The 16,344-nt window shown below is 47.5% G+C and overlaps 2 protein-coding genes across 2 annotated transcripts in view; one reads left to right on the top strand and one right to left on the bottom strand.

The window, feature by feature from the left end:
* Window positions 1–18: 18 nt before the first annotated feature.
* GNPTG (N-acetylglucosamine-1-phosphate transferase subunit gamma) lies at window positions 19–5,931 on the top strand. The gene is made up of 11 exons (XM_081170924.1): window positions 19–172; window positions 408–459; window positions 565–632; window positions 805–859; window positions 944–1,027; window positions 1,594–1,687; window positions 2,314–2,428; window positions 2,893–2,975; window positions 4,094–4,225; window positions 4,614–4,695; window positions 5,313–5,931. The coding sequence occupies exons 1-11, from the start codon at window positions 67–69 to the stop codon at window positions 5,435–5,437; spliced, it is 996 nt and encodes a 331-aa protein (XP_081027050.1). The 5' UTR covers window positions 19–66; the 3' UTR covers window positions 5,438–5,931.
* A 569-nt stretch (window positions 5,932–6,500) lies between these two features.
* IQGAP1 (IQ motif containing GTPase activating protein 1) overlaps window positions 6,501–16,344 on the bottom strand; it is a 47,206-nt gene continuing 37,362 nt past the window's right edge. Inside the window, exons 29-38 of the mRNA XM_081170824.1 lie at window positions 15,753–15,985; window positions 14,950–15,082; window positions 14,187–14,289; window positions 13,703–13,841; window positions 12,190–12,277; window positions 11,750–11,962; window positions 11,380–11,546; window positions 10,884–11,006; window positions 8,480–8,588; window positions 6,501–6,831 (exon numbers count right to left, since the gene is read on the bottom strand). Of these exons, the coding sequence (XP_081026950.1) occupies window positions 6,718–6,831; window positions 8,480–8,588; window positions 10,884–11,006; window positions 11,380–11,546; window positions 11,750–11,962; window positions 12,190–12,277; window positions 13,703–13,841; window positions 14,187–14,289; window positions 14,950–15,082; window positions 15,753–15,985 (1,422 nt within the window). The 3' untranslated portion in view covers window positions 6,501–6,717. The remainder of the gene's footprint in view (window positions 6,832–8,479; window positions 8,589–10,883; window positions 11,007–11,379; window positions 11,547–11,749; window positions 11,963–12,189; window positions 12,278–13,702; window positions 13,842–14,186; window positions 14,290–14,949; window positions 15,083–15,752; window positions 15,986–16,344) is intronic.

The raw sequence follows: 16,344 nt of genomic DNA, 5'->3' as shown, positions 1-16,344 counted from the left end.
CGGCTCCCTGGCGCCCCGGAAGAGCAACCCCTGCAGGCGCTTCCGGGTCTCGCCGGAGAAACGAAGATGGCGGCCTCTGCTGGCAGTGCAAGGAGGAAGCTGGAGGAGGAAGGGACGAGGGTCGGGATGGGCGCGACGGCGTTGCTACTGCTGCTGCTCCCTCTGATGGGAGGTAGGGAGGCGCCCCCCCCCAGCCCCTCAACCGCCCCTACTCACGCTCCCCTCCATAGCTGTCAACTTTCAGATTTGAAAATAAGGGATCAGCAGCCTCACCTGTCCCGGGGACAGCCTGCGGGATATCTAACGATCCGGGATAGCAGCGGGAAGCAGCAGGAAACGGCGCTGGAATAAGGGAGTTTCCCGCAAAAAAGGGAAGGTTGACAGCTGTGCTCCCCTCTCTTTTCCAGAACTGGCCGCTGGCGGGAAGATGAAAGTCGTGGAGGAGCCCAACAGCTTCGGGTGAGCGCTTGAGACCCTTCCCCGCCCTGTCCCCCAAATGGGCGCCACCCCACCATGAGCGCCCCTGAGGACTTCTCTTCCTCTCCTTGCTTCCTTCCCCACCAGGCTCAACAACCCCTTCCTGCCTCCGTCAAACCGCCTCCAGCCCAAAGCGTCCCCTTCCCCTGTGGCGGGTAAGTGGCTAGGCTGGGGCAGGGCAGGTGCGGAGGCAGGCAAGAGCCGCAGGGCTCCACGGCCAGAGCTCCAGAGGGAGAGAGGAGAGCCCTTTGAAGAGGATCCTCCGCCTTCCTCTCCCTGTTGCCTATGGGCTGCCTTTATGAGCGAGCCTCCTTGTTTCTTTCCTAGGACCGGCACATCTTTTTAGGCTGGCGGGCAAGTGCTTCAGTTATGTCGAATCCATGTGAGTATCTCGTTGGCATGTCAAATAGTGAAACTCTGTACATTGTAATAAAAGACAAACATTCAAAATGCTTTCAATATTTAGGTACAAGTATGAGTTCTGCCCATTCCATAATGTCACCCAGCATGAGCAGACTTTCCGGTGGAATGCCTACAGTGGAATTCTCGGGTAAGCAGATTCTGACATTTGTTCCAATATTTGTTTGTTATTGACTATTTAAAAGCTAGTATTCTAGGATCAAAAAACTGCCTGGTTTAACAGGAGAGTTAAAAGCAGCACCTTCAAATTCACTCACATTTGTGGCCTGTGCTAGTATACAGTTGAAAACTAGATTTCTACAGTTTTGCCCACCCCAAGGATTCAAACCTTCAGAACTGCAGTATAAGTTATTACAGGGCTTAAGTCCTAGCACACAGTGCCCTTACTGTGCCTGTATTAGTCTTAAGCTGGTGCTTTCATGAAATAAATTAAGTGACTGGGTATTACTTATCCTGCAGTCGCCTAGCTGCTTAACTGTCCTGTTAGACTGACACTTTTGTTTCTGGGGAACAGATGCTTCATAGCCTGAGACAAAACAGAACCCTACAGGCTGCATGTCAGAGTAGACTGTCAGCACCACTTTATAGAAAAGGCCATTAACTACTGATACCATGATTGATGGCATCAAATTCCACTTTTCCCTTTGAGGTTTTCTTAAAAAACAGATTTTTTTAACCTGTTTACTTTCTTTCTAGAATCTGGCATGAATGGGAAATTGAAAACAATACATTTGTTGGTATGTGGATGAGAGATGGAGATTCGTGTGAAACCAGGAACCGACAAACAAAGGTAAGCAGTAAGGATGTACTAAAGAACAAAAATACCTTTTGGCCATCTACAAGTTTTGAAAGTGTTCCTTGCTTTCATCACAACACTTGTAAAAAGGGGAGGGGGGCAGACAGGCTTTGCACAGGAGAAGAATTTTGTTCTTCATTGGGCTATTTCACCGCCAAGGAATGGTATCTGAGACATTTTTCTTTACAAAGCACTCAGGTAATACTGTAAGTTTCTCCTAACAGTCTGATTGTATGCTTGCCTACAGCAAGGTAAGCTACGTGATGTTCCTTGTCTTTGGGAAGAAACAGGACTACAGTGGTACCTCTGGATGCAAACGGGATCTGTTCCAGATCCCCGTTCGCATCCTTAGTAGAATGCATGGGTCGCGATTCACAACTTCTGTGCATGCGCATGACATCATGTTGAACGTCTGCGCATGCGCAAGCAGCAAAACCCAGAAGTAACGCGTTCTGAAGCGACTTCAACTCAAGGTATGACTACTTGGTGCTGTTAAATCTCATGACAGTGCTTGATGCTCACTGACTACTCCAGCAAATGATCCAGGGTGAAACGGGATTTGACTTAATATGAAGCCAGCAATGGCTTTTTTCACTTGTTCTCACTTCTCTGCTTTTCAGGTTCTTCTTGTCTGTGGAAAGAACAACAAACTGGCTCACGTGTCTGAACCAAGCACTTGTGTTTATTCTCTTACATTTGAAACTCCATTAGTTTGCCACCCACATTCTCTCTTAGGTAGGTTAAATACCTCAATTTCTGGGTGAGTGCCAGGAGGCACTGCAGTGATGCTAGCTTTTACTGCAAAAGGCCCTTTCACCAGAGTTCCCATCACCAAGGTTCCACTTTTGTGGTGCAGAGAAAAGCAAAGAGTGATGGAGCCTCATGATGCCTCCTTTGATTTCTAAGATGTGCCTTCTCTGGCCAGATTTTCAATATTGCTGCTGCAGTGCATGGCTGGCTGCAGAGATGATGATGGTCGTTTTCATTTTCATCATCTATACATTTGGGAAGTTGTTTGCCTGCTCATTATGTATTTGGGCACCTCTTAAGATATTGTAATGAAATTTTGTATGATGATTCCTTAAAGAAAGGGGAGGTTTCTGTCTATGTTTAGACAATGTTGTATGCAATTTTGAATCAAGATGGTGGACTGAAACCTTCCAAAGGGTGGTGCACTGATTTTCCTTTTCTCTTTACAGTCTATCCAGCTTTGCCTGAAACCCTCCGGAGGAAGTGGGATGAAGTGGAACAGTTGCTTTATGCTGAGCTAATCACAAAACAGGTTTGCGTCTTTTCTTTGTTACATCTCTGTCCTACCTTGCTTCTGTGGAACCCCGAGAGGCACACACAGCTATCACAGGGAGCCTCCCTTCCAGGCACACTCCAGGCCCAGCTCAGCTCAGCTCAGCTCAGCTCAGCTCAGCTCAGCTCAGCTTAGGCCTTCATTCAGTGCTGCTACATTCAAAGTCTTGCCCTAGCTGTTCCCTAATTAGGGTGTGAAGGCTGCTCAGAGGAAAGACTTTAAGGTACCTCTTCCGTATTTAACCTTGCAGTTTGTATATAGCACAGTGGGTGGGTGGAATAAAGCAATGACATAGCTTCCCCTCAAAATTGACTGAGATTGGTTTATAGATTCTCTCTTTAAAAACAACTTGGTTTTAAATAATAATTCAATTTAATATATAGCCGATCCTGTAGCCTGTACTTCTAATCTCTTAAAACTGAATGTTGGTAATCTATCAAGTGCATTGGAGGATGATTCTAATAATGGACTGGAAAAAGTCCTGGACTGGCAGATAGACATGTAATATACCTGGAACTATTGAAGCTTTTTGAGGAAAAATGCTTTTTCTGGGTGGTTTGTTTTGTCTTATCTTGGGGAACAGATTTGGTTTTTTATAAACCCTCTTTCATATAGTATTCCAAGGCTTTTTAATAACGGAAATGAACAGTAACTACAGAAACAATTTAAAAATATTAGCATTCCAGTAAAAATCTACAAAAGCAGGGGTGGGGTGGAGAATGCAAGAAAATCATAGTTTCAACCTCTGGAAGGCAGTATAAAAGCAAAAAATAAAAGTAACCTAAAAGTCTGATGGGTAGCATGGTCCAGATGTGTTGCTGTATTCAAGTTGTGCAAAGTTGCTACTTAATTGTAAACCAAAATGTTTTCATTATTAGAGTAACTACTTGAGTGTACATGTGTTCAGGAAATACGTGGATTTCAAATGGGATACTTGATTTTCATAAATGTATTTTACCCAAGTCATTAAAATCCAGCTGGCCAGTGCTGAAACGCTGGCTCCCAGTTCTGAGGCCAGGCTCCTGGAAAACAGGTAGAAAAGCAAATAGCAATTGGGAGGGTAAAAATAAGGCTTTATTTGATATTTTGTTTTCTAGGGATACAAGAAACGGTTGAAAGAGATATTTGAAGAAGCAGGCTTTTTTAAATTAACTGGAGAGAAAGTGAGTGAGGGAAAGAATACAAAGCCTCAACACCTGGAATTTGATTCACTGGAAAAGTGCAATAAGGTACAGAAATTGGTGCCTGGGATGCTAGGCTGGTGCATTGTGGCTGTTGTTTATCATTCTGCATTCTTCTTCCTGTGCTGTTTCAGTGACTTGGTCTATTAAAAAAATAGGCATAGACTGAGTGGGAGGTGTGTTAGAAGTTGCTGGAATGCATAGCATCAGTGAACGTTGCCCAGTGCTTAAAAGTGCTATGGATGCGGGTAAAGAGTGGCAAGGCCCCGACTGGGTTTCAAGCCTGCTATTAGAGTGACTCTTCCAGACATAATCATTATCTTGATGACGCAAAGGGCATCTGCTTTGCTTTTGTTTTCATGGCTTCTCTATTTGGGCATTTTGTAATTTTTGAACTTTTATGTTAAATTGTTACCATTGCCCTCTTATTTTCTAGGAGTACAAAGAGCTTTCTAAAGATCTGAAGCGGCTTACAGATTTACTTACTCAACATGGAATTTCATATGAAACAAGCCTGAGTAAGTTGAGCAAAATTATTTCCTCCTCCCACACAACACTGATACAGTGGTACCTCAGGTTACATACGCTTCAGGTTACAGACTCCGCCAACCCAGAAATAGTACCTCGGGTTAAGAACTTTGCTTCAGGATGAGAACAGAAATCGCACGGCGGCAGCGGGAGGCCCCATTAGCTAAAGTGGTGCTTCAGGTTAAGAACAGTTTCAGGTTAAGAACGGACCTCCAGAATGAATTAAGTTCTTAACTCGAGGTACAACTGAATTGGCAGTCTTAGTTAACACTTATTTGGGAATAAGTCTTGTTGAACGTGGCAGGCCCAAACATTGGCAGTGGAGGGGAGGGGAGAATGAAGTAGAGGCAGTCTTTAACTTTAACTTGTTTTTACTCCTTCAGTAACATAACATGTATAGTTTATAACTTAGGCTTCAAGGTGGGTGAAGTGTTGAAAGGGCTTGAGGTGGGGAAAAGCCAGGTTCAGGGTAGGGGAAATGACAGAGCATCCTTCTGAATTCATCCCAGTCCTAGTATTAGTTCTTGGTTGGGTGGGAAAGCTGTAGCTGGCTTATGGGATCAATGGTCTGAGCTTGGTATAAAGTAATTATCTTCTTATATTCTAGATGGAAACAGAGATGATAACCGTGCCACTCAGGCAGTTGTGACAGAAAAGCCAGCTCTTACTGTTGTTTCAAAGGCTGATTGGCACCTGCGTGGAGACACGGGAACATGGAACGACTCCCTCTAAGGAAAAATCCCCCTGGACAACTCCCCCTGGACAACTCGCTCAGCATTTGGGGTTTTCACAGCAATTAGAATTTAATCCACATTGTGTGGTTGTACTTGGGTTATGGAACCTGTGACCCCTCAGATGAGGCTGGAGTATAGCTTCCATCTTTCAGCATAGGCCACGCTAACTGGACCTGAAGGGAACTGGGATTGAACAAGAAGCATATAGAATGTCACAAGTTTCCTATCCCTCTTCTGTACCCCACAGGGAAGAGCAGAAACTGTTAAATATAGGACAGTCTTTTCAGCAGGCCAATATCTGGTAGGAGCCTCTGCTGCCAACTCAGGACACTCTTTTGGAGTGAAGGCAAGTTGAAGCTGTGGCAGCCTTTTTGAGCTTTGTGTCTTATTGCTTCGTAACAGAGAATGCTGCAAGTGAGAGCAGCAGTCTTAAGTACTGTGTGGTGTCTTGGGCCAGAAGAGGATCCATCCAATAAATTCCAGTCCTTAGAATTTTATTTAACAAAAGTGCATAGAGACCACAGTATAGGCGGAGGGACCCAATACAGGATTTATCCCAAAGGAACATTACAAATGACCAGTCAGTGTTGCAGGCATGCACTATGAAGAAAACTTCAAGCAGAACTAGCCCCCTATGCTTAATTTTACTCCTATTAATTCAGCAGGCCCCTCCACTGCTTTATGATATATTTTTGATTGTTTCTACTAGGCTGCTAAAGCAAGAAACAACATACTTGATTTCTGCCGCCGCTTTCATTCATTTCAGCAGGACACTGGGCACGGAGACTGCTGCTCCAAAGGCCAGATCTGTTTATCCACCTTGACGAGGCTCAAAATTGCCCATCTTGCCTTCCTACCAAGAACCACCTACTTGATCACATGAGATGGCCCATGGCCAAAGCAGAAGTGCCTCCAGGTGCTGTCTTGGTGGTTTGGTCACCTTAGTAGCCACCATAATGCTACAGGAATATCAAACTACACTACAATAGATTGGGGGGGTAGAAGAGAAGGGAAAGTCCAAGACTTGAACTAAACACCCCCAAAGACAACAAACAAACCACTCAGGCTAATAATGGTTTAATTCTGGGTGTTGAGTACATGGGAAACAATATGCAGGAGGCGGTGCAGCCATACATCAGGATGGGTGCAAAGATCTGGAACCAGCCGAGGTTGGCAATGTGGGAAGAGAGCTGCTCGTTTTGGGAGCCACTGGTGGGTGAAGCAGCTCACAGAAAGAAACTCATAGCTCCTTTTCCACAGACTTCCAAGTGACAAGAGTTACTTCCCATAGAACTTCTTGTTTAGGAGAAAAATGAGGAGATTGACATTCACTTTTGCTCGGTCAAACAACTTCATGACAGCCACACCTTCATACTGGAGCTGCAACAGATCCTGTGGGAGCCAGAGGAGGGGTGGGGAGAGAGAGAGAGAGAATAAATTCTCAGCTGCGGCTCCTAGGACACAGCTGGTCAGCGTACAGAGGCTTGGCCTATAGCGTTCCTACATCTTGCCCAGTTTGGACCTCTGAGATGGGCAAATCATACCCAGCAGTCATTTCTCAAGTAACACATGCCATCATTTTTTTGTGATGCACAGCGGAAGGGGAAGCTATCAAGCTGCTATAGTGAAGGGTTCTCTGTTTTGCACAGGGTGGGAAGGAACCCTATTCCATGCATTGATACTTCTCCAAAACTGATTTCCTCACTGGTAAAAGCATGGATGCCATCCCTGTTGGACATTCTAATTTTGTTTTCAGTAATTTAAGTGCACATTTTTCTTTAATGCTGCCAAATAAGAAAAAAAAATGGTTTTCCCATGTAAGAATGTACACATGCCATTTTGCTGAAATAAATTATTCTGGAAATGCCTCCGCACTGACTCTTCAACTCATTTCCAAGAAATGAGGATGGAGCACACAGGAAGGACTGGTGAATGTTGCATTTGGCAGCAGATGGAAAGAGAACAGCAAGCCATGTTATGCCCCAGCAATTATACCCCAGCTGCTTGATGCTTGCATACTTTCTGATAGCAGGCTAAATAGAGAATAAGTTGGCAGTGAATAGATTAAGCTTTAGGAGTTATTTTTCCTATGCAAGTTATATGCATTTGCACCGTCCACTTTGCTCCCCGCCCCCCATATGCTCCCCTAAGATTATTTCAGCACATTAAAAGAGCTCTAAGAACCAAATTGGGCAAAAAAGATGAAAATAATAACTAAACTCTTACTCCAATCTAGGATCAATAATTGATAATAGGACTATTCCTTAGAATCACTGCTGGAAATCTCCTTGCTCACTAATTAGGCCAAGAGGGAAAAAGAGGAGGAATGAACTATTTAAAAAAAAAAAATGCTATAGCTCAGGCACTGGGCATGGCAGGCCTGGAGAGTGGGAAGGAGGCCTCTGTGCCCTCCAGGAACAAGTCTGGAAGACGCCATCTCCTGATCAAGGAGAAGCCTATTCCCAAACCGTTTTGCAATGTCCACCTGCATCAGGGGTGGGTGTGGGTGAAAAGGCATTTTGCTGCATCATCTGGTGCAAACAGGCAATAAACCTCCCCACCACCACCATCCCGGGGGGGGGGGAGTGGAGAGTCATTTTTAAAATCCATCTATATAAAACTGCTAGCACATTTAAATACATCTGTCTTTGATAAATACACTTTTCATTAAGGTCTGCAGCTGGATATTATTATACAATCCAACTCAAGCATCACCTAGGGCCCACTGGATCCCTCCCCTCAGAGTCTAGACACACAAGCACAGCCATTCCCTGCCTGACTCATTCTGGAGAAGATGGGCCAACATTTTGTTCAATTAGTTCCCCAGCTTTCACTTTCTGCTTCCTTTGAAGAAGTGTGCTCCTCAATCTAATTTAGATAAACCTGGAATGCAGTCTAGGAGAATAGGTCATCATGATTTATTGTTAAATATCTAATATCATCCTCTCCTTCCCCGTAACAGTTTGGAGACCCTGAACGAAATCCCCTGATGCAAACTCAGTATAAGGGTGGACTGTACAGACAACATCAAGATCCATACCTGATAATGTAGAATGAACGTCTCCATCTGTACACCCATGAACTTTGCTTTTACCTCAAAGTCTCCGACTTCTTCCGTTGGGCTAATTTCAAATATCACATTTTTGAATCTATAGTTTGGGGACAAAAAAATATGCTTATTGTTTTAATGTGCCATTGGGAGTTGAAGTGAAGAATAAAGGGTTATTGGATAGGAATTAAGTACTTGCACTAGAGCAGTGTTTCCCAACCTTTTTTGGGCAAAGGCACACTTGTTTCATGAAAAAAATCTCGAGGCACACCACCATGCCAGATGGGGAAAGGTCACTTTTTACTTATGTAAAAAAAAATAAAAAAATAGTAACAGCATAGAAGGTAATGGTTAGGCTAGCATGCCTCTTCCAAATATGCTAGGTTTTTATTTGCAGGGACTGTTCTACATGGGAAGGGGAAAGGAAAGTTAATAGAAGGAAAGGCGGGTGGGAGAGAAAGAGAAAGAAAGAGGGAAGGAAGGGGGGAAGAGAAGTGTAAAGGAGGGAGACCGAGGCGGGGGAGAAGCGTCTGGAGAGTTGCTCCGAAGTTTGGGGGGCCGCGGGGGTGGGCGCGCGTCCCAGGAGGCGGAGGCCAGCCCAGGCTGGGAGCCATGCCGCGGCCCGGGGGCGGAAGGCGGACCGCGGCTCCTAGGATGTGGAAAGGGGACGGCAGCGCAGGGGGAGGAGACCCGCACGGCTAGGGCAGCGCGCAGGGGGATGGGAGCGGGCCGGAGGGGGGCCGCGATCCCGCGCGCCGCAAACATGGCCTCCTTCCCCGCGGGCCCCGCCGAGCCCCCCGGCCGGGGAGGGCGGCGCGCCCCCGCCGCCGGAGGAGAGCAGAGGCAGGAGGAGGAGGACGAAGGCGCTGCCGAGGAGGCGCGCCAACTTCTGCCAACTTCGACGCCCGCCCCGTCGCCGCAGGCTCCTCCCGGCCGAGAGCCAGAGGACGGCGGCGGAGCAGGAGGAGGATCGGGTTTGGCGACGGCTGCTGCGTCCTCTCCAAGCGCGGGGCTGGCCTCCGCCGCGCCCGATCCTCCGCGCTCGCCGCGCTTCTCGGCGGAGCAGGTCTCGTGCGTGTGCGAGGGGCTGCTGCAGGCGGGCGAGAGCCTGGCCAAGGCGCGCGCGCTGCTGGCCTTCCAGCGCGGCGACTTCGCCGAGCTCTACCGCCTGGTGCAGAGCCGGCGATGGGATGTGGGAGGGAGCTCGCTCGCCGCCCCGCGTGTGCCTATGTGGGGCACGTTACAGCCCCGTGACGTCAGCGCCACGCAGGCAGCCAGGCAGGCAGACGGCGAGAGCCCCGCGCTGGGCGGCCTCTCCTCGCTGCCGCCGCCCCGCCTCTCGCCGCCCGACTCACCCGCCTCCCTCCCACGGCACACCAGGCATCGTCTCGCGGCACACTAGTGTGCCGCAGAACACCGGTTGGGAAACACTGCACTAGATAGCTTCAGTGTGGATTTCAGACTGGAAGAACTGAAAGCAATTGTATTTCTAGGTAAAATGAGTCCCTTACTTGACCTGTCAGTCACAACGGACAGTTTCCTTCCTCTCCCTTACCCCATCATTCCATTATGGCATTGCCATGTCTGGGGAGCTTAGAGATTACTTTCAGTTTTATAAGACTTGCAAGCAAGCACAGTTTTTGATGTCTAGTCCAGTGTTTCCCAACCTTTTTTGGGCAAAGGCACACTTGTTTGATGAAAAAAATCTCGAGGCACACCACCATTACAGCCCCGTGACGTCAGCGCGCAGCGTCACGCCGGGAGGGACGCACGAAAGTGTAAGTTTCAAATTTTTTCCCTCCCCCTTGCCGGGGAACCTCCAAGCTTTGGGGGTGGGGGGGAGGAGGCAGCAAAGCGAGGCAGGAAGGAGAGCGCGGCTTGGCTGGGTGAGCTTTGGCAGGGGCAGGGAATGAGAGCCGCGAGGCGGGCGCTGCGGACGGAGGCGCTGCCCACCGAGCTCGCAGGCAGCCAGGCAGGCAGACGGCAAGAGCCCCGCGCTGGGCGGCCTTTCCTCGCCGCCGCCGCCCCGCCTCTCGCCGCCCGACTCGCCCGCCTCCCTCCAGGCAACATCTCGCGGCACACCAGGCAACATCTCGCGGCACACTAGTGTGCCGCGGAACAGTGGTTGGGAAACACTGGTCTAGTCCACAGAAGCACCATGAAGTGCTTCAGAGGTTTTCTACAGCTCCCACTTTGCCTCTGACATGCCGAAAGTCCTTCTTAGGAGCCCTACTTGGCCTCAGAATTAGTCTTAATCTGATGCACACTCCTAGCAAATATTTACACACAAACACCCTAATCCATGAAAATGTTCATTCCCAGTTTTATCCCAGAATGCTGCTGACTGGGTGAGACTTGCCTCTGTGCATGCTGCTGTGATAAATGACATACTCACTGGCTGGCTTGCAGATCTTCAATTTCCAACAGGACTCCCTTTTCATGGAGCCGGGCTGCCGTGTATTTCAGGGAGATCTTTTTGCTCTTCTTTCCCTTCATCTCCCGTGGTTTTTTGGAAACCCTGAGGAAAAGAAGGACGGGCACCTCACTGAGAGGCATTCTCCCATTTGTAGGATTTGAGGTCTGACTTGACAAGCATGGAGGCTGACAAAGGCTTGACCCAAGGCACTGGGTTTTTGCCTCTCCCTCCCCAAAGGCCACCAATACACCTGGGGGTGGAAATAACTCCCCCTGACTCCGGCTCTTTCTGCAGGCAGCTCTTTGAGAGCCAACCGTCCTTGCTCTTACGCTCTTTGTCAAGTCACCATTTTTCTTCTCATCACCTGGCAATCCGCCCTCCCCCCCCTCTCCATTTTTTGTTTTCATGTCAGGAGGTTTCCCAAGGACCCAGGGTACACCCACACAACCCCACGCCTCCGGGGGCTGCCACTCACTTGCCCTTGCTGGCCAAGTTATCCAGGCACGTTTTGATATAGCTCTTGTAGTAATCCACCTGCTCCTCGTAAAAAGTCGCCTTGGAGGTGAGGGCGTTGTGGGTCTGCTGCAACTTCACCAGCTCTGCTTTTCTCCTTTGGCGATAGCGCCGCTGATTTCGAATGTCCTAGAGTTTGGGGGGGAGCAGAAGGGGAAGGGGAAACAGGCTTACCTTCTAACTCATCCCCACCCAAGACATTCCAAGTGTGTGTGCACATGTGCATTGAGTAGCCACCCTCATCCCCAGTCGCCTTTATCCGTCACACAGCATATGCACCTGCCAGCACAAGCCCGCTGGCTGTTAGCTCAGTTTCCCTGGATGCCGCCTACCTTGGCCACATCGTTGATCAGATCCTGGTATCTGTTCTTGGGGTTCACTGTCCCCAGTTCAGTCAGCTTCTTCAGGGCCGATTTTATCTTTTCCTTCTTTTCTTGAAGGCTCAGGTTGCTGTCCTCCTTGACCGCTTTGGATTTCTTCATCTTGTCAGGAGTTTTGGCATCCCGAATGGCTCGCCTCTGCATGGCTCTCTGGTGTTCGGCTTCCTGGGTGGGGATTGGGGTGTCAGAAAGGCTGTTGCAACTGGTCTGTCCTGGTACACACATTCCTGCCCCGCCACCCCAACATACACAACCGGAGACCAGAGCCCTTCTCTTCTTTGGACAGTCAGTCACAGACTGCCGTTCCCCCAGGCCTGCAACACACTCTTGCCCCTTGGAGACAGGAAGACTTTGGCATCTGCTCCAACATGACTAAACCTCCTCCCCATTACCTGTTCAGCACTGGCTGGAGTTTCCAGGATCTCAGTCAGTGTCTCTCCTGGCTGGAAGCGGATCACATCCACAATTAAGCGCTTTGTGCTGAAAAGCAAAAGGAAAGGAAGAATCAACGTGCCATCACTGAGCAAGTGCCTGTTGTCTCTTCTGCCAAATATGCACCATCAGGGAGATACTCAAAAGAGGAAGGAAATCACAGAAACACCCACCCTTGACAACTCACATCTCAGCGGCACAGAAAGATGGAGATGTTCTTACACATAGCCTTGCCACTGTGATTTATGAACTGTGAGCCTGAAGGCTGGATTACTGTAATGCACTCTACGCAAGGCTTGTGCAGGGGCTGTAGCTACTGCAAAAGGAGGCCCACACCACTAACTGGGGGGCACATGGAATGCTTATTTCATGTCTCCTGAAGGAGTTGCACTGGCTGCCCATTAGCCCCTGGGCTGGGTTTAAGGTTCTGGTTATGATGTCCAAAACCTCTGAAACAGCTTGGGACCAGGTGACTTGAAGGAGTGCCTTCTCCAGTACAGTCCCACTGGTTCCTTATGACTGGGCTAAGGGAAGCGAGTTGCCTAATCTAGGGTTGCTCAGCATTAAGGTGAATCACAAGTGGGTTAGCCCTGCCAGCTAGCTGCAAGTCCTGCCGCGGGCCTCAGAAGTCTGTTCAGAAGATTCTAAGCTCTCCAGCAGTCTGCCTGGATAAAGAGTCCCTTGAGAAAGGGATCTTTCCTAGGAAAACTGGGCTAAGAAAACAAGAAGTCTGAACTGACACATCAGGAATGAGGAATGTACCCCAGCAGTCCTGATATTTAGTAAGTATGTGTATGAATTATTCTGGATTGCATCAAAAGTTTGCATTCCTTATTCAGAAAGCTGTCAATCAATTTCCTCCTTGGAGTTCACACACTGAGCATGATGGCAACACTATCTCTCACTACACCCCTAGTTTCTGGACACAGGTTGTATGGACACAGGAATTTAAACTACTCCTTAATAAAAGCCCAGTGTGCTGCTGAATATCGCAGCAGTTGCTACGTATCAACATGTAGCAAACATGTACAAAGAGATGCAGACTTCTGTACACCTCAAATGGCTGCTAATTACATGTGGTGGATGATCAGAACCTTGGGACAACAACTTTGCCATCCTTTTGAGGACCCTCCCTCCCTCTTCCTCCTCTTAGATACATGATCATCAAATAGTGGAACCCAACATGTTGAGAGCAAGACACATTTTTAGTCATTTCACTTCCCTGAATACTTCTGTTATTTCTGGGTGTTTCCATCTTTTGTGTTTTACCTAGAAAACTGTGTAGAGGATTCAGAGTGGAGAGATGCAGCTTCAGAATCTCCACTAAGCCATGAAGCTCACTGATAAGCTTTGGGCTCCCTCCAGCCACCTTTTCTTAAAGCCTGGGCAAATGCTTCAGTGAAATGGGACAACCCCAGGTGCCTTGGATGTGAAAGTGAGACAGGTTCAGGAGCTGTCACGGCCCCTACTTACTTCAGCAGAATTGTCTTGGCATCCATCTCTGCGTTCTCGTCCCCAGGAACATCAAATTTGTTAGTCAGTGTGAGTGAAACTTCTGTCTTGGCCAACATCTCTTTACTGGCTGGATCATTCACGCTGCCAGATCCCTCTCCTTGGAGAAAAGCAGAGCACAGGAAGAGAGTGTGGTTGTTTGCTTCGCTCATTTAGTCTCTTCCCCTATGAAAACTCATTTTTTAAGTAAGTGATTTTAAATGTGTGTGTTCCTGGGTGCCAGCTGTGTCTCTTACCTGGAGGACACTATTTAATCACCTTAGGAACAGCAATGTTGACATGTGTCTGCATAGCTTTGGCTACAGAGGCCTCAATATGCAGGCAGGAGTAAGGCTGGTGGAGAGACATATTAGCCCTGCTTCTGGATTGTTTGTGGCTAGTGTTTTAGCACTCAATAGATACACTTGAACTAAGTTTCTCATTACTAAATCAGAAAAAAGCTCACCTATCAGAGATTCAATGGTGGACACCTCCCCCAGGTCATCCAGAAGCTCATGAATAGGGTCATTGTGCTCAGGAGCGATGGCATCTTGATGGTCCAAAAGCAGCTAGTTTGTGAGTAACAAAGATTAGGCAAGTGAGCTGATAATAATAATAATAATATAACAATTTCTTATTTATATGCCACCCATTTGACTGGGTTGCCCCAGACACTCTGGGCAGTTCCCAACAAGAAATAGTAAAAACACAATACAGCAGCGGTTCTCAATCTGTGGGTCGCGACCCCTTTGGGGGTCGAACAACCCTTTCACAGGGGTTGCCTAAGACCAGGCTACCCATGCTACACCATGCTTCAAGACAAAATTTCATTTATTTGTAATTAGAAATAAATATTTCACAATATAATTACATATTGTTTTGTGATTAATCACTATGCTTTAATTATGTTCAGTTTGTAACAAGGAAAATACATCCTGCATATCAGATATTTACATTACGATTCATAACAGCAGCAAAATTACAGTTATGAAGTAGCAACGAAAATAATTTTATGGTTGGGGGTCACCACAACATGAGGAACTGTATTAAAAGGTTGTGGCATTAGGAAGGTTGAGAACCACTACAGTACAGGATGAATAATAATAATTTGTGCTTGTGATGTTTGTGATGTTTTTGTGTAGTTTCTGGTATTCTTTAGGAAAACTTTTTTATTTATACCAAGAGAGTAAGTCTACACCACAACAGTCCAATACACAAAGGAGACTTACAGTGTGTGTGTTTATTATTTCTCCAATGGAAATATAGATCACTGGCTTTGTGAGGGTCACCAAGTCTGAATATTCATCAACATTGAACTTCTCTTGCAGCTCTGGGACTTCACAAGCAGCCTGGAAAAACCGCCTTCAGAAAGGCAAAAGAGAGTTAACCTAATCTGGAATGTCCCACCCCTGCCACCCCCAACCCAGCTGGTGATGCTTTTCTGCCCCATTTTGGCCAAATAGGTCTTCACAAGCACCATATTTGTCCACCAGGAAATTCTCAGCTGGGGCGATTATAACACTTCCCATAAATCACTATGGTGAACAGTCCCAAGCAGCATCCTTTAAAACTGGAATGCAACACACTGGATGATGGGAACTGGAGTCACAACAACCTTGGCTTTTAAGTTTGACCACGAAGCACACTCACCCACCCTATTTGGTGAAAGAAAAGATAAAACTAAACTTGTTCTCAAATGAGTCTCCCCTGCTAAAAATATTTCTGCGTGCCCAATTCTCAGAAAGGAACCTTACTTCCCCAGGTGACAGAACTTTTGGGGAATCTGTTGTTGTGGCTACCTAAATACAATGGTGTATTTCAGGAGAAATTCCCAAGCAAGGTTGGACTGTGAATTTACGCCAGTCAGCCATGTCTGTGCCATGTCAGAAGCAGGCAACTTCTTGTGGGACTTTACAAGGAAATGTGTCCCCCCCACCAGAGAAACAGATCTCCTCCTTCCTATCTGTTCTGAATAATTCACTGTCATTGGCCCCATCATTCCTTGCTGAAAGTCATTGTCACTCTACTTTACCTGAATTTCTGGTAGGACTGAGAAAGGTACTCGTTGATGATGCCTAGGTGCGCATTGTCCCCCAGGAACATCTTATTGGATGCTGCATGCTGCAACATTTTTGCAATGGAGCCGAGGTTTCGCCGTTGGTCTGTCGTCAACTGTCCTCCAGCTGACAGATCAATGATGTCAAAGGCATCTGGAGCCACAATGGCCGGGTTCATGTAGCGATAGTACAGAAGGTTGCCTACAATCTAGGGAAAGAGTCCTTTGTGACCTCACCTTGTCTGGAGGAAGCCACTTTCACCAATTCTGTCCCCCACCGCCAACCTGCTCAGTTGCACAAAGAGGCAGAGGGGAGGCAATAGGGCTTTAGAAAGGAAAGGAAGCCACAGGCATTTGGGAGCAGGCAGGCAGGCAGCTGCTGTTTTCCTCACTTTGGAAGAGAATTAGCCACATTGGGAAATGCAGCTGAGACGCGGAAAAAGCCAGGAAGAGCCAGAAACAAGGCAAGGACTTGGCAAACGGAACATCCAGCACAGACGCCCCGGGGCAGATCATTTCTCAGCTCCGCTGGGTGGCTACATTAAGCAGGTGCCATTTGTCTGGTTGG

This window comes from Podarcis bocagei (genome assembly GCF_964188305.1).
Source record: "Podarcis bocagei genome assembly, chromosome: 14".
In the NCBI taxonomy this organism is placed as follows: Eukaryota; Metazoa; Chordata; class Lepidosauria; order Squamata; family Lacertidae; genus Podarcis; species Podarcis bocagei.
The sequence above is the reverse complement of the archived record's forward strand: the minus strand, read 5'-3'. Positions and strand labels throughout refer to the sequence as shown.

Excerpts from the sequence above, each read along its gene's own strand:
- GNPTG (XM_081170924.1), top strand. The coding sequence starts at position 67 with ATGGCGGCCTCTGCTGGCAGTGCAAGGAGGAAGCTGGAGGAGGAAGGG. Across the intron at positions 460-564 it reads GAGGAGCCCAACAGCTTCGG|GCTCAACAACCCCTTCCTGC; the intron begins GTGAGCGCTTGA and ends CTTCCCCACCAG. Across the intron at positions 4,696-5,312 it reads TTCATATGAAACAAGCCTGA|ATGGAAACAGAGATGATAAC; the intron begins GTAAGTTGAGCA and ends CTTATATTCTAG.